Source organism: Coenobita brevimanus, chromosome 57 (genome assembly GCF_032717465.1).
Source record: "Coenobita brevimanus isolate Jiangsu-jjx chromosome 57, ASM3271746v2, whole genome shotgun sequence".
Lineage (NCBI taxonomy): Eukaryota > Metazoa > Arthropoda > Malacostraca > Decapoda > Coenobitidae > Coenobita > Coenobita brevimanus.
The window spans coordinates 40,051,990-40,072,993 of record NC_137010.1 but is presented as its reverse complement, the minus strand read 5'-3'; the positions used below and the strand labels follow the sequence as shown (position 1 = coordinate 40,072,993).

General features: G+C 41.5%; 1 protein-coding gene across 1 annotated transcript in view; it reads right to left on the bottom strand.

Moving 5' to 3' along the window:
- Window positions 1–21,004, bottom strand: part of LOC145401971 (calcitonin gene-related peptide type 1 receptor-like) — a 128,877-nt gene that overhangs the window by 58,494 nt on the left and 49,379 nt on the right. The window contains exons 5-6 of the mRNA XM_080274075.1: window positions 16,570–16,661; window positions 12,208–12,334 (exon numbers count right to left, since the gene is read on the bottom strand). Coding sequence (XP_080130201.1) covers window positions 12,208–12,334; window positions 16,570–16,661 — 219 coding nt within the window. The remainder of the gene's footprint in view (window positions 1–12,207; window positions 12,335–16,569; window positions 16,662–21,004) is intronic.

Here is a 21,004-nt window from a genome sequence, read left to right as displayed (position 1 = left end):
CGTCGTCCCCCTCCCCCCCCCAGGCCAAAACACATACACACCCTGGAGGAGGCGGCCATAGACAAATTAATTACCTCTATGTCACGCTGTATCGCTATCAGGCTGCCCTTCCTCAAATTGTGTCCTTCCTCCCAAGCACACCTAATTTTGTATATATGGAAGGGCCACATTTGGTAACCCCGCCGCCATCTCTTAGGGATCTTGGTGTTTATGTGGGTGACGTAAAAGGTAATCAATAAGCCGGTGTGTACTTGTGGTAAGTGTGGGCTAACTCCACCAGAGTACTAAATGCACGAAGGCCGCTAACCCCATCCCATTTTAATAACTAGAAGGGACACCCGGCGTTGCCTGGGTAAAACCCTATGATTGTACAATATCTGGGACCCTGGATGGCCACTCCTTGTGGAAGAAGACCCTTGGGTTCCCATTTTATGCTTGAGCCCATTTTCCCAGAGTTATAATTCTCCAATGACCTAATCCTACCACGGACTTACTTTCCCACTACCCACGCACCCACCAACCCTGTCCACCCATCCCATCAATCTGTTCTCCCAACAAATTGGCTGTAGCTAATCATCATCATCATCAAAATCATCATCTAATCTTGTGTTGCCCCATGAGAAGCGTAGAACCTCGGGTCTAGGCAAGTTGGCCCTGATATTTAAGATGACAGTGACCAGTCACACTCATCCCTGAATGGCATTACGAGAACAATAAACCCCAATCACCCCTTGGATATAAACCTGCACAGACTCAATCCTATTGGAGCGCCTTAATTACCCACTAAACCACCAGGCGCAATAATTTGGTTATATGATTACCACCCAGGGTAGTAAATGGTTTCCTGGTGTACAGGAAACCATTTGGCTTGCGACTCAGTGCAGAGTCACCTGTGACAGAAGGAAGAGATAAGAATGAAGGACAGAAAGATAGAAGAGGAAGGAAGGAAAAATGATAACATGGTTATTGAAGCAAAAAATTCTACGGTAATTGGCTGCCATCTTTCCATCATGTTGCCTTGAGTACTCGTGATTAATTGTAATCTTGGCCATCAGAGGAGCCACTTTGGCATATGTAATGTACACGTTCAAAACGTTTAAATTCGTCGTAAGAAGTTACACCTGTCAGCGCTGTTAAAAGAGTTCTATAAGCTTCCCCTTTGATTTCAACAGAGGGCAGACAGACAGGCAGACAAACTCATTCTCTCTCTCTCTCTCTCTCTCTCTCTCTCTCTCTCTGTATTCAGGGACATCAAACTCCTCAGAATCTCCCCGCCGCATTTACCACGCAGTATAAAAATTTGGGTGTGTGTTAACATTTTTGGTAACCGGAGGCCGATTGCATCCGATTTTTTAACACAGTCTTGAAGATGGCGCATGTTAAGTATATTGCTTCAAAAACTGTTGGGCTGTAATGCACCATTTTGGCTAATTTGAGGGTACAAACAGATTAACATATAAACAAATGGGGATTTTAGTAGTATATAGATTACCTTCTGAACACTCTGGGTCTTTCATCATGATTTTTTTTTTTTTTATGCAAGGAAGAAGGAACCAAAGGCCAGGAGCCCGCAAACCTTTCCTTCCAATATAAAAAACAAAAACAATAAGAAAGAGAGCCAAATTCAAGATCTGTTCATTTTGAGATGCCTGGGCACACTGCGTTTGAAAGACTGGAGATCAAAGGAAGTAGCAAATACAGACAGAGGGAGACAGTTCCAGAGATGACCTGTTGCATAAATGAAGGGCTGGGAGAAACGGTTAACTCTTGCATTAGAGAGTTGGACAGAAAAGGGATGGGAGTTTGTTGCTAGACGGGTGCTATGCACCCGTCGTAGAGGTGGAGGGATGCAAGCAGACTGTTCAGAGGAGCAGTGACCATTGAAGTAGCGATAGAAAAGAGATGAAGATGGAACAGTGTGGCGAAGAGACAGAGGCTGATGGGAGCCAGTAAGAGGAGGAGAGTTGATGAGAGGAAAAGCCTTTGACCACTACCTATTGAGAAGAGCTGTATGTGGGGAGCGTCCCCACACATGAGAGTTGTATTCTACACACGGGCGAATAAAACCAGTGTATAAAGTCAACAACTGTGCAGTGGTAAAGAAGGTACGGAGTCGGCTTAGCACACCTAATGTACTGCTTCCATGGTGGAAAATTCGATGACTACTTTATTTTGGCAATTCAAATCCATTTTCTCCTGATAAGTCAAGGTGGATACATTAAGATATTACAGCCCTGAAACTCACTCACATACGTACCATGGCTCTTTGAACATGATGTGTATGGGAACCAGGTTGGTTGTCGCCATTCAAGTGAACGGGTCATACTTTATGTAATTTGTACAAATTTATTATCTTAATAGAAAAAGGATAAAACAAAATATCACCATTTAATTACATTCATTCGAATTGCATGTAATATGATTCAGTATATTCCTAATCTATTAACTCTTCAGACGTTATGGTACAAAGTGAGTTTGTGACATTTCATTATCGTCATTTTTTATTCAGATTCTGAATCGGACCAATCATATACTGCTGGGTACTTGTAAGTCTGTTAAAGTCAGGATGGGATAACTAACTGTCAGTGTCTGCATGAGACTCTAGATGAATTGGTCTCTCCGAACACCCTGGAGTCAAAGATGGACCTACAAACGCCACACTTTTCGATGCAATTTTTTTTTTAAATTTATTTTTTTTTTTGCATCCCCTGTGTTGTAATTTAAGTGTATATTGTAAGCTTTACCTCCATAAATATGTGAAGCAGCGAATTTTGCACTATGATGGTGAATCTGTGGTGCATGTAGGAGATATTGCTATAAAAAACAAATGTTAAACTCTCTCGTGTGGAATTCGAGGGTACCCATCATTTAATTAGGCTATACAGATTCGGGATGTTCAGGATAATTTAGGAGAGGGATGGTTCGTCAGTGTCAGAACCACTGAGCTCTGTAATATAGAGGGGCAATCTCTGCAACAAGCGTGTGATTTTAGCCACCATACTGAAACACCACACTCGTCGCCTCCACCAAGGTAATGCAATTGGAACACTGTTCTTAGCTTGATGTCCCCGTTTCGCTGTTGCTTCCATAAGCTGTGTAGTGGGCCATGGCACTATATCTTGGCTGTGCAGTGGACCATGGCACTATATTTTCCAGATTCATTGGCTGATTTCAAAAGGCACTGGCGTCAGGTGTGGTGCATAAACATCAGCGCCGCCATGGGCCCTGGCGGCGGACACACAAACTATACCCATGAGAATGCCCCTCCATATGATAGAGCTCAGTGGTCAGAACTATCTCCCCACCATTACCAAGTCATGGTCTTGTTAAATGATAACATCACTTCTTTTACACATTTGTATTATGATCACATAGTGAAACAACTCTTAACAACCATATATATATATATATATATATATATATATATATATATATATATATATATATATATATATATATATATATATATATAAACAAATATGAAGAGGTTCATTTGGATTCTGAAGTTTAATTTTGTACTTTAGGAGAAAAAATGTCGTTGAATTGATAACTTTTTGTTTTTAGCCAATCCAACTCACATAATTTTAAGAACATGACAAGTAATACATGTAGCAAAACCATCCTACCTTTCTGTCCGAACCATCACCACTGGTAGGGATGGTTTGGATGACTTAGAAACTGGAGTTTCGTAAACTATAGCTTAAAACTGAAAAGAGCTATGGGTTTGATACTGTCAGGCTGAAGAACCAAATGATGAGGCAACATTTTAAAATAAAGACGATTATACTACGGCGATAATATAAATGAAGTATGTACTGGACTTTAATTATATTTGTATGATTCTACAGACCTTGACTATGAACCTGGGGACCCCACCCAAAATATTCCCAATTGGGCCCTGCAGCTTCTAAGGCCGGCCCTGGCTCTGATCCAAAGTTACTACAGTCGCGGCGCGCGACTCTGAGGTTGTTATTATCGTGCCCTGGCAATCTGCCATTCAAAAGTGCGTATGATTTCGTGTATAATATGAGACGCAAGTGATTCGTGTATAATATGTTCGAGAATAATAATATTCGTGTATAATATATTCATGCATAATAATATGATTCGTGTATAATATTATATGAAATCGGACGCACTTTTGAATTGTAGGTTGCCAGGTTACGATATGACAATCTCAAAGTCGTGCGCAGCGACTATTGCTGCGTCTTTACACGCTAGGGTCCTAAAGTTGAAGCCTTGTATGATCCTTGTCGTGTACAGGAAAATATTAGTTATATGCTGAGCTCAGGTTTTGCAAACACTCTTCTGGTCTTTGTAATTCTCCCTACCTGCCTCCTTACTTAACTACGTGTTACCTAATCATCTACCTCCCAGCCTACCTCCAACATTTATTTAAAAAGTTTTGTACCAAGCCTGTTTCTAAGGGGCTGTATAAATATCATGATGACAGCATGTATCACTGCATTTTGAACGCCCCTTCCCGTGATACGAACTTAATACCGATACTTCTCTATATAAAGAAATTTGTTTTGTGGGCATGACATTTTTTTTATTTTTTTTTTTATTTTTTTAGTCACTGTGACCTTGGGGTTTGCCTGAGGGAAGCGACCACTCAGATGAGGACACATTGTCAGGTGGAGAGGTTGCAATTGACAGCTCAATCGTCAAAATTGGTCAGTACTTGCGGTCCGTTAACAGAGCATGAACAGATTGATAAACAAATGGACATACAGAAAATTCCCATCCCGGCTCAGCTGAGCAAGGCCTCAACTACGACTTCGGGAATGAATAGGCACTCTTGTGTGACACGATGCTCAAACAGTTCTAACTCCACTTGTCCTCTGATGCCAACATGATTGATTACTAATGCCAATGCCTAGCTCTCCATTCCACCAGCTTTACCATGAGAGTTCTCTCGGAATCGGATTATAATCCCTGGGGCATATTATCCCTATCATGGTCGCCTCTTCCCGTATTTTACCCCAGTTAATGCCAGGCATTTTCACTCAACTGAAAGTAAGTATAGGAGCCTGGAAGGCTAAGTAGTGGTACCGTTAATTCTCCGATAGTCGGTACAACTCTAGTGTTCTACACCAGTTAATGCCAGACCATTCGATTATGAGTAACAGATGTCGGAGTGTTAAGCCTGATATTGAAGGTGTAACTGTAGGGGAGACCGGTTCTAGTTGTTACATGTCCAAGTTGTTACACCCTCAGTATCTCCATAATTAGCCTATAGATAAGGAAGTGGTCGTTGCCATGTTATGCAGCTTTCATGCAAAGGTAGAGCCTTAAGTGGCAACTTGAAGGCGTTGCTTGAGTAGGAGCTACGGGAAAATAATTGATATTTTGTTTTTGTATTTTTTCCATGTTCAAAGTTATTTTGAAATATCAATGTCACTTGATGCAGCTGAGTCACCTGGTGAGTGGAACCATATACAAATATGTGAAAAGGCTATGAAATTCGCAAAGGTTTATGGTGGTGGAGTCATTTTTATAAATATACAATGACCAAGTGTACCGAAAAAGAGTGTTGGGTTTGGTTGTTATGGGTTAGTTGTTACAATATCAATTTACTCCATTCGAGAACAACTGTACTAAATTATCCCACTATTTTCAGCTAATCAATTCAACCATGCCTGGAATTACCCAAGGCATACAGACTGTCATGGAGGTAGCAGTCAAACTAGTTATCATAATAATCATATAAAAGTGTTGCAGATCAGGACAGTGTAAAATAAAGTAACATAATGGCTAATGAACGATGTTGGTAAAGGTATTCTTTATGTAGATCTAGGTGGCATCTATGTTTATCTGTCAGTTTATCTGTCACTCTATCTATCTACCTAATATATCTATCTATATCTATCTGTCTGTCTCAAACTCTCTATTTATTCCTTTATCTATCTATATCAATGAATGAGTCTGTCTATATAAATCAAGTTATTTTATATTTATCTCTCTTTCTCTCTCTGTCTATTTCTAAATAGTGAAAATGGAACAAGTGAGTGATTCAGTGAGTGCTGGTGACGGTGGTGGAGTAACTGAATGGCAGCAGTTGCACAACCGAATGACTGATACTGACAGAGACTGTGATGAGTGACTGAATGCGTGATAATTATATAATTCAATTTTACTTACTCTACATCCAATATGCCACTACGCCTGTATTCACATGTTAATGACAATAGAATAATTATGGACATATTTGGGATCTATAATATTCATATCAAATTACCCTGGGGTGCGTAACAAGTTGCCCAGTATCCGGGGTAAATTGTGACGAATGATATGCCATTATAAACCTTTAAATAACCATATGGCAAAAATGTTTTCGTTTATTTTGTCTGTATTATTAATAAAAGGACATATTATCCTTCTTCCAGCAAAAAATCATTATAGACTATTATACCATTAACCTATGATGCAATGAGGAAAATAAAACAATTGTCACAACTAGACCCTGTCTGCCCTACTAAATACGCTGGTATAACTGACCCATACACTAAAACGACGTCACTGTATTGTACAGGTTAGAACAGATGCATTAGTGGTGGATAGGAAAGCATCATTATATTACATGGCTAAAAAACTCAAACTGAAACAAGAAAACCATCATCATTCTGAATTTTTTAAAATTAATAAGTAAAGATCCAGAAAATGGCGACATCGTGCGGAGTCGTTTAGGACAGATGTACTACAAAAGCAGAAATTGCTTTATTTGCAGAAGAGTTTTATCCTCAGAAGGTCGGCTCTTTAGTACTGTATCCCAATTAAGGTCAGACGATTTCAAACACGTGAAAAATATAGAAGCCTGAGAGTGCCAGTGCTGTCACAGTTAACTCTCTCATGGTCGGAACAACTCCACTATTGTATTCCAGCTAACATCAGACCATCCCCCTTTGCTGAACTTTTTAAGCGTTTCAGTAACACAGAGAGTAGGCCAGCATACTCTTCTGTGCATTGTCCTAAAACAATCAACGCCAAACTACATGCACATTACACACCACACTTTCTTTTCTAAATTCCGTAAAAACGGCGTCTCAACACCCAGTCTCGGAGTCCCCGAAGGGGGAGGGGTTAAAATGCCCACCCTCCGCCCGTTTCCCGGAGATAACAATGTGAGATTCATGGAACTATTGTCTGACTCACTCTGTATTCATTTCTGCAACGTTTGTGGCATTTCCTCTGGTTTTCTCCCTTTTGAACGCAACCTCTCTTCCTCTAAACAATACTTTCGCTTCCTCACTGAGACAGCTGCCTGAGGCGACAGATAGCAAATGCTTCTCTGTGTCCTCCTACTTTATTCTCACTTCACAGCCAAGGGTGGCTGTTGTGTGTATGTACTCAGCAACGTACTAAGCTCTCGTGCTCTTGTACTTGCATCCTCTGAATTCTCTGCACTCTGGATTTGTCTAACTTGATAATCTCTGCCTAAATATATCTGTGCTGTGTACTAATCCCCTAATTCTCTCAACTATGAAAAATTTTTCAACTATCTTACTTCGAAGATGGAACACATCCTCTCAGTTTTGACTTCCTCTGAACTCTTCATTCTAGGTAATTTCAATGTTCACTTCCATCATTGGCTGTCCTCTCCATTCACTGATTCACATGGTGAACGCATCTTCACCTTTCTAGTCCTTAAACCCCACACGTCGGGCATTATTTAATGCAGTCATCACCTCAATATGGGAAATTTCTCAGAAACTGCTGAAAATTGCTTGTTTTCAAACCTTAATATCTGGGAAATATAGCCCTGAGGGAAACGAAACCATTTTACTCAACAACTCTTCCTCTTGCGAGTGAAAGTATCCCCAGGTCTGTTGGTCCTTGCATTGATAAGTAATGAAGTGAGGAAGAGAACTAATTTTCGGTGCGAGAGAGGAGGTGTTTGTGCATCTGCCCATGGCGCAGACTATGGCTTTGCTCTCAGTGTGATAACTTACTCCACTACTAGATAAACTAGACACTGTTGCATCCAAGGCATGCCTTATGGCACCATCACTGAGCCCTTTTCTAGTATCCTTGGAAAGAGGCTTGGCAAGGGTGGATGATGCAATTGGCTACATGCGGCGCACATGGAATCAAAGTGTTGTACATCTGGCAAAGGCAAGGGAAAGACTGACTCTCACCCGTGTGGTATAGAGGGACTCCTTCCCTACCCTCTGGCGGCGAGAAGAAATGGCAGCTGGTTCAAACTGGTGGTGGGAAGACACTTGCGCATATAGCCTCCACCCGGCAGCCCCATGGAAGTCAGACTGTGACGTGTATAGACGTTCCCTGGCGGTTGGGGGTTAATGACCTACAGCAGCTTGTACAGCACCCAGTCTGCCTTGGAGGGAGTTCCATCTTACCTGACCTCTTACTTACAACGAATCGTACTGCATACTCTGTCTCTTCTCTCTGATGGGCTCCTCCAATCACATCCTTATCATCTTAGACTGTCCTCTTGCTCCAGTAAGGTCTGTAGACCTTCCAAAGAAGCGGCGGTTGTGGTACATTGGAGCTACTGAATGGGAGGTACTCAGGGAGTACTTCTTTTATTTTCCCTGGAATGATTACTGCATAGATGACCGAGAGTCATCTGAGTGTGCCTGGTGCATTATGGAGGTTATTTTCTCGGGCACAGACGCATACATTCCTTTCTCTTATCCAGAGACAAATGCAAAAAATCCCTTGATTTAATCACACATGTTCTAAAGCTGTCCACAACAAGAAAGCCTACAAAAGTTACCATCCCCAACACACCCCCGAATCTCATCTCAATTATGTCTCGCTTGGAACCGTGTGAAGTCTGTTCTTCACTCTGCTGAGAGTAATTTCATTCATTCTAAATGCTCTGAACTCTCCGACTCAAATTCTTCCCGTTCTTTCTGGCACCTTGCCAAAAACCATTATCACAACACTATTTCATCCTCCTTCCCTCCTCTCTTCTGATGGTTCTGTAACTGCTATTGAAAAAGCAGATCTACCGGTACTTGCTCAGATTTTCTCCTCCGATTTCAACTTAAACGATTCCAGTGCTGTTCTTTCATCTCCCCCCTCCCCCCGACTTCCTCATGACTGACATTAAAATGTCTTTATTTGATGTACTTCCTGCCTTTAGTGGGCTCAATACGCTCGATGCAAATAAGATATATGGGTCTAATGGGGTCCTTCCTGTTGTCCTTGTGCTTCTGTGCTTACATTTATCATAGTAAACTATTTCATCACTGTCTGTTGACTTGTACCTTTACTTCTTGCTGGAAGTTTGCTCACATTCAGCCATTCCTAAGAAGGATGACCATTCCCAGTCCTCTAACTATCGAGTCTTTTTTTAACATCCTGCATTTCAATTTTTATTATATTTTTCATACATTTTTTTAAATTAAACCACCACTCCTATCATAACCTTTTTTCTGATTGTCAGTATGGATTCCACCAAGGATGCTCCATTGGCAATCTTCACACCTTCCTTTCACACAGTACTCCTGGTCATCCTCCTTTCGGGACTTCGATGAAAGCATGCTATTGTACTTGACATCTGAAAGACTTGCAGTCGAGTATGGCATAAACCTTTGATTTTCAAACTGCCCTCTTATGGTTTCTATCCTTCCATCTGTGCCTTCATCTCTAGCTTTCTTCCTGGTCGTTCAATAGCTGCTGTTGTAGATGACCACCGTTCTTCTCCTAGAGTTATTAATAGTGGTTGTTCCTCGGGGTTCTGTCCTATCACAAACTCCTCCTTATATTCACCAATGACTTCCAAAGCTGCACTTCTCACCCTATCCACCCATATGCTGATGACCCCATCCTTCACCTTTCCATCTGCGTTTGCAGCGTCTATCTCAGCAGTTACTTCAACAAACAAGATATGAGGCTATGGCACACTTAATGTCTGACTTGGTGCTTATCTCAGACTGGGGCAAAAGTAATCTTGTTTTTAATGCATCGAAGACTCAGGTATTACATCTTTCGATCCGTCTTAATCGTTTGTATGAATGTCCCTTAATTTTTAATAATATCCAAGTCCATCCTGCATCATTAAACGTACCTGAGGTTTCATTCTCTCTGGATTTATTTTGGAAAAATCATATTACCTCTTTTGTAGAAGCTGCGTCCAAGAGATTATCTGTGCTAAGCCAACTTTGTGGCTTCTTTATCCCTGTACAGCTGTTGACTTGATACACGGGTTTTATTCACCCCTGTGTAAAGTACAACTCTCATGTGTGGGGAGGCTCCCCACATACAGCTGCTCTCAACAAGGTGGAGTCAAAGGCTTTTCATCTCATTAGTTCTCCTCTTTTTAGTCATTTCAAGTGCTGTCTCTTCACGGCACTGTTGCATCTTTTTTTCTTTTCTTTTTCATCGTTACTTCAATGGTCACTGCTCCTCTGAACTCTCTGCTTGTATCTCCTCCACCACTACGTCGGAAGCGTAGCACTCGTCTGGCAGCAAATTCTCATCCCTTTTCTGTCCACCTCTCTAAAGCAAGGGTTAACAGTGACTCCTCGTCTTTTTGTATACAACAGGTCAGTTCTGGAACTGTCTTCAATTATCTATATTTCCTATTGCTTATGACCTCCGATCTTTTAAACACAACGTGTCCACGCATCTCGAAATGAACCGACCTTGAATCTGGCTGTTTTTTTTTTTTTTTCCCTCGGATTGAGCAATCTTGTGGGCTTCCAGCATTTGATTCCTTCTTCCTGGCATTAAAAACAACTGAGAGTTATTATGGACGCCTGATTACGTTGATGGTGGTGTAATTAACTCTTTAATTGTCAGAACAACTCTTGTATTCAGCTTCAGGCAACGCCTGCTTATTTTATTAATATGAGAATGAATCCCGGGGGCATATTCTCATGAATTTAGAAGGCTTCTGCCACCTCTTTCTTAGCGATTTATTCTTCCCATTACACCTACTGTAAACACTGTCTTGTAAGTTATTCTTTTCGTTTCAGTAGCGACATGGATTGTATACATAACAATGTACACCTTTCCCATTCCGATTTGTTGTTCATATTACACCTAATAACTCTCTTGTTTGTTACTCATGCCTGTTCATTACCGGCAAAGGCTACAGACATAAAACAAGACCAGAGTGAAGTGTTGTCTGCAGAAATAAACTGTTAAGGATGAAGTACAAGGCAGACCCCCCACACCATCACTACGATGACTTTCTGCTATAATCATACAATCAGGAGATTATTTCAATCACCTTACAACGATCTCTTGCAGCGAGAAGGTTGATGATGGCTATTATCTAACTCCTGAAATTCAAAACATGTCTCCTGACCTGAAAAAAGTCGTCTAATGGTGGGAAGAACATGTTTTAAAAAAATGCATCTTCTGACTACAGGGTTTACTGACGAGAATATGAAACATAGGAGTCTTTATTTGTATCTGGCATAGACTTGACAGTCCATAACCTAAGGCCCAGCTGTACTCCTACATGCCACGCCCCTTCAGATGTCACCACTTTGGTGCAAATATCTACTGTTCATTCTGAATCCATTCAGGGACTCTTTATTCAGGGCTTGTGTAATAATATTAGCAGGGGTACTTTTATTACTTATCTACTGTTCTTGTGGCAGATCTGTGAAATTTGTTCCAACGATATTTAAATAATCAAACCGTTCCCTGCCCCGTCCTGGAATCGAACTTGCGTCCTTTCGGACAGCATCTTACTTCTCTAACCACATGGCCACTACATTAGAGATATCTCATTCAGTCCACTAACTTTTTGCTTTAGTATATTGTTGTTACCCTGTGTTGATTTTATTCGTTAGGAAGGACTTTTATTAATGAATGGTTTGTGAAGGTTTTATCTATTTTCGCTGACTCTAAGACTCTCTCTAAAAGATACAGACTCGACAGAAGGCAGCAAAAATAAAATGACAAATGTGACACTGGAGTGAAGAATGAAGTAAAAAAAAAAAATGGTTGCAGGAAGGAAAGAATTAAATACATCACTGATTGATGTGATAACCCTTTCAGTCCGAGGAAGAAGTGTTATTAATTCATTCCCACTGCCACCAGATGACATTAATCAGCTTGGGCAAATGAAGGTGTTAATGGAGGCTGTATCTAAACCATTCTATTCGAAAAGTCTCGAAAGTTGAATGAAATAGTGAAGGGGTAGTACGAGCGAATAATTTATAAGTCACTGGAGTTAGGTGGCTATAGTACTGAACAGCAGAGTGTGTGTGTGCAACGTACCGAGTTCTGCAGCAGTGTGTCTGGGTTGGCGGCCACCTCGCGGTACCACACAATCCACAGGCTGTTGTTGGCCACGAAACTCATGAACAGGTTCTTGTGCAGCCGAATACGGGTGCACTGCAGCGACCTGGCCGGGGGAGAGTGGGGGAAATGTGGACACCATGTGTGATATAGAGATATTATACAGATCAAGTATTTGAGGCATTTATTACACACACACACACACACACACACACACACACACACACACACACACACACGAAGCGACACAATAAACATGGCGCGGTTCACAATGCAATTTGAGGTCTGTTATTGTGGAAGGCATTAAACTCAGCAGCAAGTAATCAATGGACCAATGCCTGTGGGAAATATGATGATGGATATCCCACTTCGGTGTTTTTCTCTTCCCTGGATATAGATCCTGCCCACCCCATTCATAATAGTTGGAATGGGATGGTGATGATGATGATGATGACAATCCCTTCCCATATTAACCCATTCACCACGACGACGTCCTTTATATTATATTCTTGCAACTTACATACGATATTAATCAGTGTAGGAAAGACTTTACTTTGAAGGGGCTAAGCATAGCCTCTCTTGACCTCTTCACTGCTAGGGAACTTTCCCACATTGAACAAAATCGTCCAGCCACAACAAAAATAAAAGAAAGTTACAAGCGTCCACACTTGAAGGTGTGAAATGTGCCCGAGCGAGTAAGCTTGTTGTTGTTTTAGACAAACGACAATGAACTGCGCCGTCCTGATTGTCTGATACTAGTGTATACTTTGAAATGATATGTCTTGTTTCAGAATATGCAAACTAACCGTTTAGGGGCTTTGAACCCTTATGCCAAAAAAAAGCTGGTTGAAGCACCTGACTCAGCTTTTGTGCTCAATTCTGCTTTTCATTTTAATACTTTTAAGCACTATGCTGGGAGTTTTGAGAAAAGCACCTTAAATAATGTCTGCTGCTGTTACATAACCTTTCATACCATGGTCGAAGGTTTGTGGTAGTTTTAATAATTTTTGAGAACTTCCAACGGTGTGTGTAGGTCGGTTGTAGCTTCAATAATATCCGAGAGACCACAATTTTACTGCTGATTTGGTGATTTTATTATTATTATTTTTTTTAGCAATTTGGTGACGAATGTTGAGAAATGTCACTTAGGTGACAACTATTGCTTTCTCATAAACTTTCTGTGGATGTTCACAGAGCCTCTGTAGCTTTAATATTCTCAGAAATAACAAACATTGCGTGCTGTTTGATACTCCATTTTTTTACATATTTTTTCATCACATGGTTGGAAACAAAAAAGTATGAAACACATTACTTATGCATAAGTTTTCAAACGATGCGTTTAAACCAGCTGCAGTTTTGGTAGTTTCTAAATTTAACACCTTTGGTGCTATGTGTTATACACGTGGCTGGAGTTGGAGGGAGAAGGGGAATATTTTTCTCGAGAAGAGTTGGATGTTCACCTCTTCGTGTCCCACTCTCACCCACCCAACCATACATCCAACGCGTGAAGATTTTACTTAGCTGAGAATACGTTATAGAGTTTGAGTGTTAATACTGTCACTGTTTACCATCTCATGGTCGGGACAACTTTAGAACTTTATTCCATCTAATGCCAGACGATTTTATCCTGGCGAGAGTAAGTTATAGGAGTCTGTAAGTAAAATAACCAGGAAGCAATTGCGAAAGGATTTAAATACACAATGATATGTTGTGACGTCAAGAATAATAATGGTAAAAAAAAAAACTTCCACACCATTAGAATGTGACCAAACGAGCAAGATTGTATTTTTTGTCTTTTTTGACTACATCTGGCTCTTTTTGGAAAATGACTGGTACCAACGTAAGGTAATTTGCATGACAGCTTCAAAAAGGTACGACATGTCATGATTGGCCAAATGGTCATGGGGGGGGGGGGGAATGACGCATTGTTCTTGCAGAAGGGAAAGGTTTGGGTGTCATCAATTATAGTTTGCTCTTAGTGGGGAAAAATCTAGCTTTCTCTGGAAGGCAATCTTCATGGCAATGTGAAAATGATATACCATGCCACACTGGTTAAACTGCTGAGAAGGCAACACAGTTTTGGTGTACTTCAGTCAGGAAAAGTTACAAGCCACTTGCGGCAAGACTTTCACGCGACAGTTTTGGCCTGAAGTGGTGTTTTCCCTCACTTCGCTCGCCCGAACAGCAACATAATAATAATAATAATAATAATAATAATAATAATGATGATGATGATGATGATGATGAGGAGGAGGAGGAGGAGAAGGAGGAGGAGGGGGAGGAACTCAGAGAGTGCAACATACGCACCCTACAAGTGGTTTGTGCACCAAATATTTAAGGTTGCCATCTGACCCTGACCACTGATCAATTGTTCGAAGATCGATTTACAGTGCCTCATTCTTGCCCGACCATGAACCCTTCCACTAAGCATGGTCCAAGTTGGTTTAAAACAGTCCAGTTGACCTTGTTCTGTGACCTTGACAGTTGATATATTGTTTTCAATATCAGTTCTGTTCATTCATGGCAGACCCTTAATCTTTCAACAAAGTTTGGTCGAAATAGAAAAAAAAAAAAAAAAAAAGTTTAATTTATTAGGTCGAACATTTGACCTTATCCAGTGAACTTGAGCTTTGGCGGATTGTTGTCAAAACTTAATTACTTTCACAAAACCCGGTCTAAGAATTGTTTATGATGATCGTGCCATGTTACCATGACGCTTGATCTTTCCCTGTGACCTTGATCTTCCATTGTCCTCAAAATCGAATCCTTCTATCCTTGCTTAGCTTGAATCTTTGCACAAAGATTGTCCAGATTGGATGAAAACTGTTTTAAGTTGAACTTAGCGTGTGACCTTGACCATTGACCTATTGTTAAAAAAAAAAAAAGTCACCTCTTGGCTGATCCTGAATATTATCCTCAAAATTAGGTTAAAACAGATCAAAACTTTTAAAAACTACTTTTTTTTTTTTTTTCAAACACACGTACAAGCTGAATTTTTATCTTGTCCCGTGTCCTTGACCTTAGACTGATTGTTCTCAAAACTGAATCCCTTTGTTCTTGCCTTACCTTGAACACTTCCACCCTTCCACCAGATTTGATTTAAATCGTATAATAACTAAGTTATTATGTTCACACACACACACACACACACACACACACACACACACACACACACACAACAAGAACTGGTATGTAAATGACCTGACGGCAAGAAAGAATATAATATATGAAGCGTCACGACGACGAGAAAAAAAAAATGAATAAAAAATGAAACCAAGCCTCGTGATACAAATGACGTCAAGGCAGTACAAATAAAACACAACAGATTTCAGCGAAAAAAAGAATAAAATACATAAGGCATGACAGCAGCAAAAGTATTAACATAAACGACGCCTTAGAACAAAGAATTTCTCTCTCTCTCTCTCTCTCTCTCTCTCTCTCTCTCTCTCTCTCTCTCTCTCTCTCTCTCTCTCTCTCTCTCTCTCTCTCTCTCTCCAGCCTACATATTGTGCAGTGCTCCAGTAATTGAAATATTAACTTCAGGAGGAGACTCCTGGGATAAATGTAAAACATACATGTTCAAAGAAAATATGTTGCATTCACTACGGCTGTGTAATAAATGGCATTTAAATCTGTATTGTGGTAATGGGATATCCACTTCCACCCTATGTCGCCAGTCTCTCTATTCTTCAATACATATTCTTACTGAGAATTTGCAAGCAATAATAAAACAGTGCTCCATGAAGAGTCAAACCTGACAGTATAGTAATAAAGAGTATGGAAGGCGGTAACACAGGGTGGAAGTGGATACAGTATGTTCCCCCTTCCTACCATTTAAACTTAAATACCTTTACACCATAGTCGTTGTGAATCCGACATTTGTTCATAATATATTTATGTCTTAGGATGACCCTAGGAATCACTTCCTGAAGCTGGTACGTCAACTCGTGGGACATCCTCTTTGTATGCGTGTCTATATCTATATATCTATCTATGCATCTGTCTATATAGATAGATAGATATCAGGTTGATTAAACACTCTAAGAGCTAGGCCTCGCAGCCACCTCACCGCTGCTGGTCTATAAGGTGTGAGAGCACCACACGTATAGTGATGTTTCCTTTCGGATTCCAACACTATATATGGTGCTGTCACACCTTTTAGATCCGCAGCGGCCACGTGGCTACGAGCCACCTCTCGTTTTAATAGATCTGATGGTATACTGCAATCTGTCATTACACACACACACACACACATACACACACACACACACACACACACACACACACACACACACACACACACACACACACACACACACACACACACACAGTTGAACTAACCTGAAGTAGCAGAAAATGACGAGTGATATAGCCAAGGCCAGGAGGGAGACGGAGTACCCGCTGATGTAGATTGTGTTCACCATCTGCCGCATCTGTGGGGAAGTAGGGCTGAAGTACACTGGCTTGGACTGGTGGTGTGGTGTGGTGATGTGGTGTGATGGTGTGATGTGGTGCGGTGTGATGGGCGTGCTGCTGTGGAGAGAGGTGAGGCAGGGTGGTGTGGTGTGGTGTGGTATGGTGTGGAGTATGGTGAGGAGGGTGGTGTGATGTGGAGCAAGGTGAGGTAGGATAGTGTAGCATGTAAAACGGTGGTGTGGTGTGTTCTGGAGAGAGGTGAGGCAGGGTAATGTGGTGTGGTGTGGTGTGGTGTGGAGAGAGGCGAGTCAGTGTGGTGTGGTGCAATAGTATTAACAGAGGTGAGGATGGATGGTGTCGAGTGATGGTGTGGTGTAGGAAGAAGTAAGGAAGGGTAGTGTGGTATGGAAAAATGTGAGAAAGGATGGTGTGGTGTAATGGTTTTGGTGTTGTGGTGTGGTGCTGTGACAGTGAAGTAGTGTGATGATGTTGCTGCGGACATCTGTGGAGTGGCAGTGTGAGGTGGTGGTGTATATGATGGTGTGGTATTGTTGTGGTGTATGAGTGGAGTGATGGTGCGGTGTGTTATTGTGTGATGCACCGGTATGGTTTGGTGGTGTAGACTGGTGGTGTGGAATGGTGATGTCGATCGGTCGTGGGGTACGATGGCGTGGTGTGGAGTGGCGGTGTGGTATGAAGGTATGGTGATGAAGAGTGGTGGTGTTGTGTGGTGTGTTGGAATGCTGTGGTGATGTCTAGTGATACTAAAGTGATGGTGTGATATGTCAGCGTGGTGTGATGTGGTGATGTGTCCTGGCGGTGTGGTAGGATGGTGTAGTGTGGTGATGTGATGTGGTGGTGTATATTGGCGGTGTGGTGTGTTGTGGTGTGGTGGAACACTGTGGTGGTGTTTTGTGGTGGAACGTTGTGGGGGTGTGCTGTGGTGATTTGGAGTGGTAGTGTGGTGTGGTTTGTGTTATGCTGCAATCTTGTATTTAACCTCTTACTGCGGTTAGTCCTTCCTGAACTGAAAAAAGTCGCCTGGAGGTATATAAAGAATATACTAAAAGAGGAACTCTTGGTCTGAAGAGGTTAGTGGTGCTTGTTTGTGACCCTTCAGTATACAGTGGTCTCATGTAAGCAGACTGACATCATGCAGCGCTACCAACACACCCGCTACAAATCCAAAGCCATGCGGCTGCGGCTAGGTCTCTCTAAAGTTAGCACCCCATATATCTCGCCTCGGTCTGCATGTGCGAGTATCCAGATGGCAACTGTCATTATTGCTGCATCTCCGAGGCAGTCCAACACTTTTTACTTGATTGTTCCCGCTGCCATGGGGTTCGAGTATCACTTCGGGAAATCATTAATAGACAAGTAAGTTAATTTGATATCTGTCATATTCTAGTTGGGGGAGACTTCCCAACCTGCAATCTTAGCAGGATAGCTTCAGCTCTCGCAACTTTTATCTCTGCCACAGGGTGGCTAACTGGTCTTTAATACCACCGTGAATCCACAAAATCATCACTGTTTTATGAAGACCTAATAACAATTTACAGAATTAATGACCCTCCACAGCATACCCACACACAGTATTTACCAAACAGTCATTATTATTTGGAAACTCAAAAATTATTTAATCATTTTCTAACCCTCCTATATCTAACCGTAATTCAAGCACTCTTGTGCAATGTTCTGAGATCCCTAAGCCCTTGTAAGCTGTACAATGTGGGGAAAAGAGGAAGAAGTATGAAATTACTACGTGTTGAGATTAAAAACGTTGCAGACCCACATGCTGTATCTGTTTCCGAAGACGACGTCCAGGCCTTTGGTGCGGATCTCACAGAAAAAAAAAAAAAAAAGGTTTTCCATCTGTCAGTTCGTGCACGCTGTACAGGTGGCAACTGTGGACCGGTTTTGGCCAATGAGGTGTCAAATGAATCCTCCCTAGTCAATAGTGTGGCCTCATCATAGTGAATGACACACTCAGGTCAACTTCATAGTCACGGTGACAAAAAAGAGAAAAGAAAACAAAGAAAAATTGTTCAAGCAAAACAGGTGTGAATCCCCCGTCTATTGTGCTATGTATGTCACAGCTAGCCAGCCAACCAACAGCCGTCCCCTCGCTCCCTCCCCAGCTTGCCCGCTCTCAGCCCACTGACATTTTTCTTTCTCCTTTTCTTTTATTGAAATAGATAGATAGATCAATATATAGATAGACAGACAAACAGACAGATAGTTAGTTTGAATGGTCACCAAGGATGAGGAGACATCCCAAAATGCATAAAAAAGGCATACCCATGAGACTAATACGTCTGGGATAGGAAGCGCACTCCAAAAACGAGCAAAATAACTTTCAAAACCCTTGTCCAGTGCTCTAGACACCATCAGCAATGCTAACCTGAAAAATCCCAGCGACCACACAGACCGGCTTAAAACCAAGGATTTACAAAACAATGTAATAGTAAGTTTTTTACATAAAGTCCTTATTCATCAATGTGCAAGTAGAAGGTGCCCTGTGAGCAGTGGAGAGAGAGAGAGAGAGAGCGTTTGGAGGATTACACAGAAGATAAACCTCAGCCAGTACCGAGGGAAGACTTCATGAAACTTGTCTCACTGTGTGTGGGATTATGAGTGTTTGTTTTTGACGGAGAAGACTATGTACATCACAAAGGCCTAGCCATGGACTCCTCCGTCAGTGTTGTCATGGCCTGCCTCAACACGGAGACACTGAGGAATGACAATTACAAACGAATTATGGGTAGCGAATCTACATGGTTCAGGTATGTTTATTATGTGCTAGCTCAATGCCAAGTGGAACAGATATAGGGACTTAATTAAGAATGATGAACTGTTCAGACAGTAATATCCAGTTCACAGTACAAAAAGAAAATAACGTACCATATTTAGATACCATGATATGGAGAAATGGTTCTTCAATCTGTACATGGATGGGGTAATAAAAGAGGTACAAGGTAGGGTAGTGGATGTTGGAGTGGCCCTGGTGAGAGAGGATAGTGTTTGGAAACTCCCTGTACTGTTGTTTGCAGATGATACTGTGTTGTTGAGTGAAGACGAAGGGGAGCTGCAAGGCTTGGTGGATGAGTTTGAGAGAGTGTGTAAGAAACGGAATCTAAAGGTGAATGTAGGGAAGTGTAAAGTGATGGTCTTTGAGAGGGTGAAGTCAGTGAATGTACAGCAAGGTTGGATGGTGAGGAATTGGAAAATGTGAGTACGTTTAAGTACTTGGGTAGTGTGATGAGTAAGGATGGAGGTTTGGAGGGTGAAGTGCTTGAAAGGGTACAGCAGGGAAGAAAGGTTGCTGGTTCTTTGAAAACAGTGATAAGAAACAGGGAAGTGAGCATGTAAGTGAAAAAGTTACTACATGACAGTATTGTGATACCAACTCTAACGTATGGAAGTGAAGCTTGGACATTGCTGGAAGGACACAAGTCAAGAGTGAGAGCAGTGGAAATGAGTTATTGAAGAGGAGCCTGTGGAGTCACATGGAGAGACAGGCTGACGAATGAGGATATAAAGAAGCTTTGTGGTGTGGATGTGGATGTGATAGCAAGCCTTATGAAGAACACACTGAGGTGGTTTGGCCATGTGGAGAGAATGGAGGGTGAAAGACTGACGAAGAGAGTGTATGTGAGTGAGGTGGAGGGGGGAAGAGGGAGGGGGAGGCCGAGGATGAGATGGAGGGATGGGGTGGAAAGGTATATGAGAGAGGGGGGTGTGAGTTGGGAGCAGGGCAGTGAAATGGCGGGGGACAGGGCAACTTGGAGGCGATTTGTTTATGGCCACCCCAAACGGGATTGAGGCGTCTGGCAAGAGATAGATAGATAGATATGGAGAAAAGATTGGAATGTAAAATTCTCGCTTTATAGAAAGCCAGCCAAAAAAGACGATTTCGTTCATTATCTCTCCAATCACAGTAACAGAACGAAATCTGGCTTAGTGACAATTTTTTTCTTAGAAGAGTAATGTAACTACATCAAAGAAGCAATTAAAAAGTCATGTTACCCTGAAGGTTGGTTATAAGACTCAAAAATAAAGCAGAAAGGATAATGAGAAGAAACGGAAGTTATAATATGAACGTGAATATTGCGAATGAAAGATACATATTTGCCCCAAACTCGGACAAGGTTTTCGTAAAAGGTGACTAAGTAAATAAATCAGGATTAAGAATAGCTCTTTCATCAGGGGTAAAGTTCAGCCAACCGATAGAAAGGAAACGTGATAATAACATTAATGAGAACAGTGTTATTTATAGTATACACTGTAATGGTTGCCCAAAAGTATATATAGTATAGGTGAGACCGGGAGGGGTCTTGCGAAGTGACTAACGGAATATAAG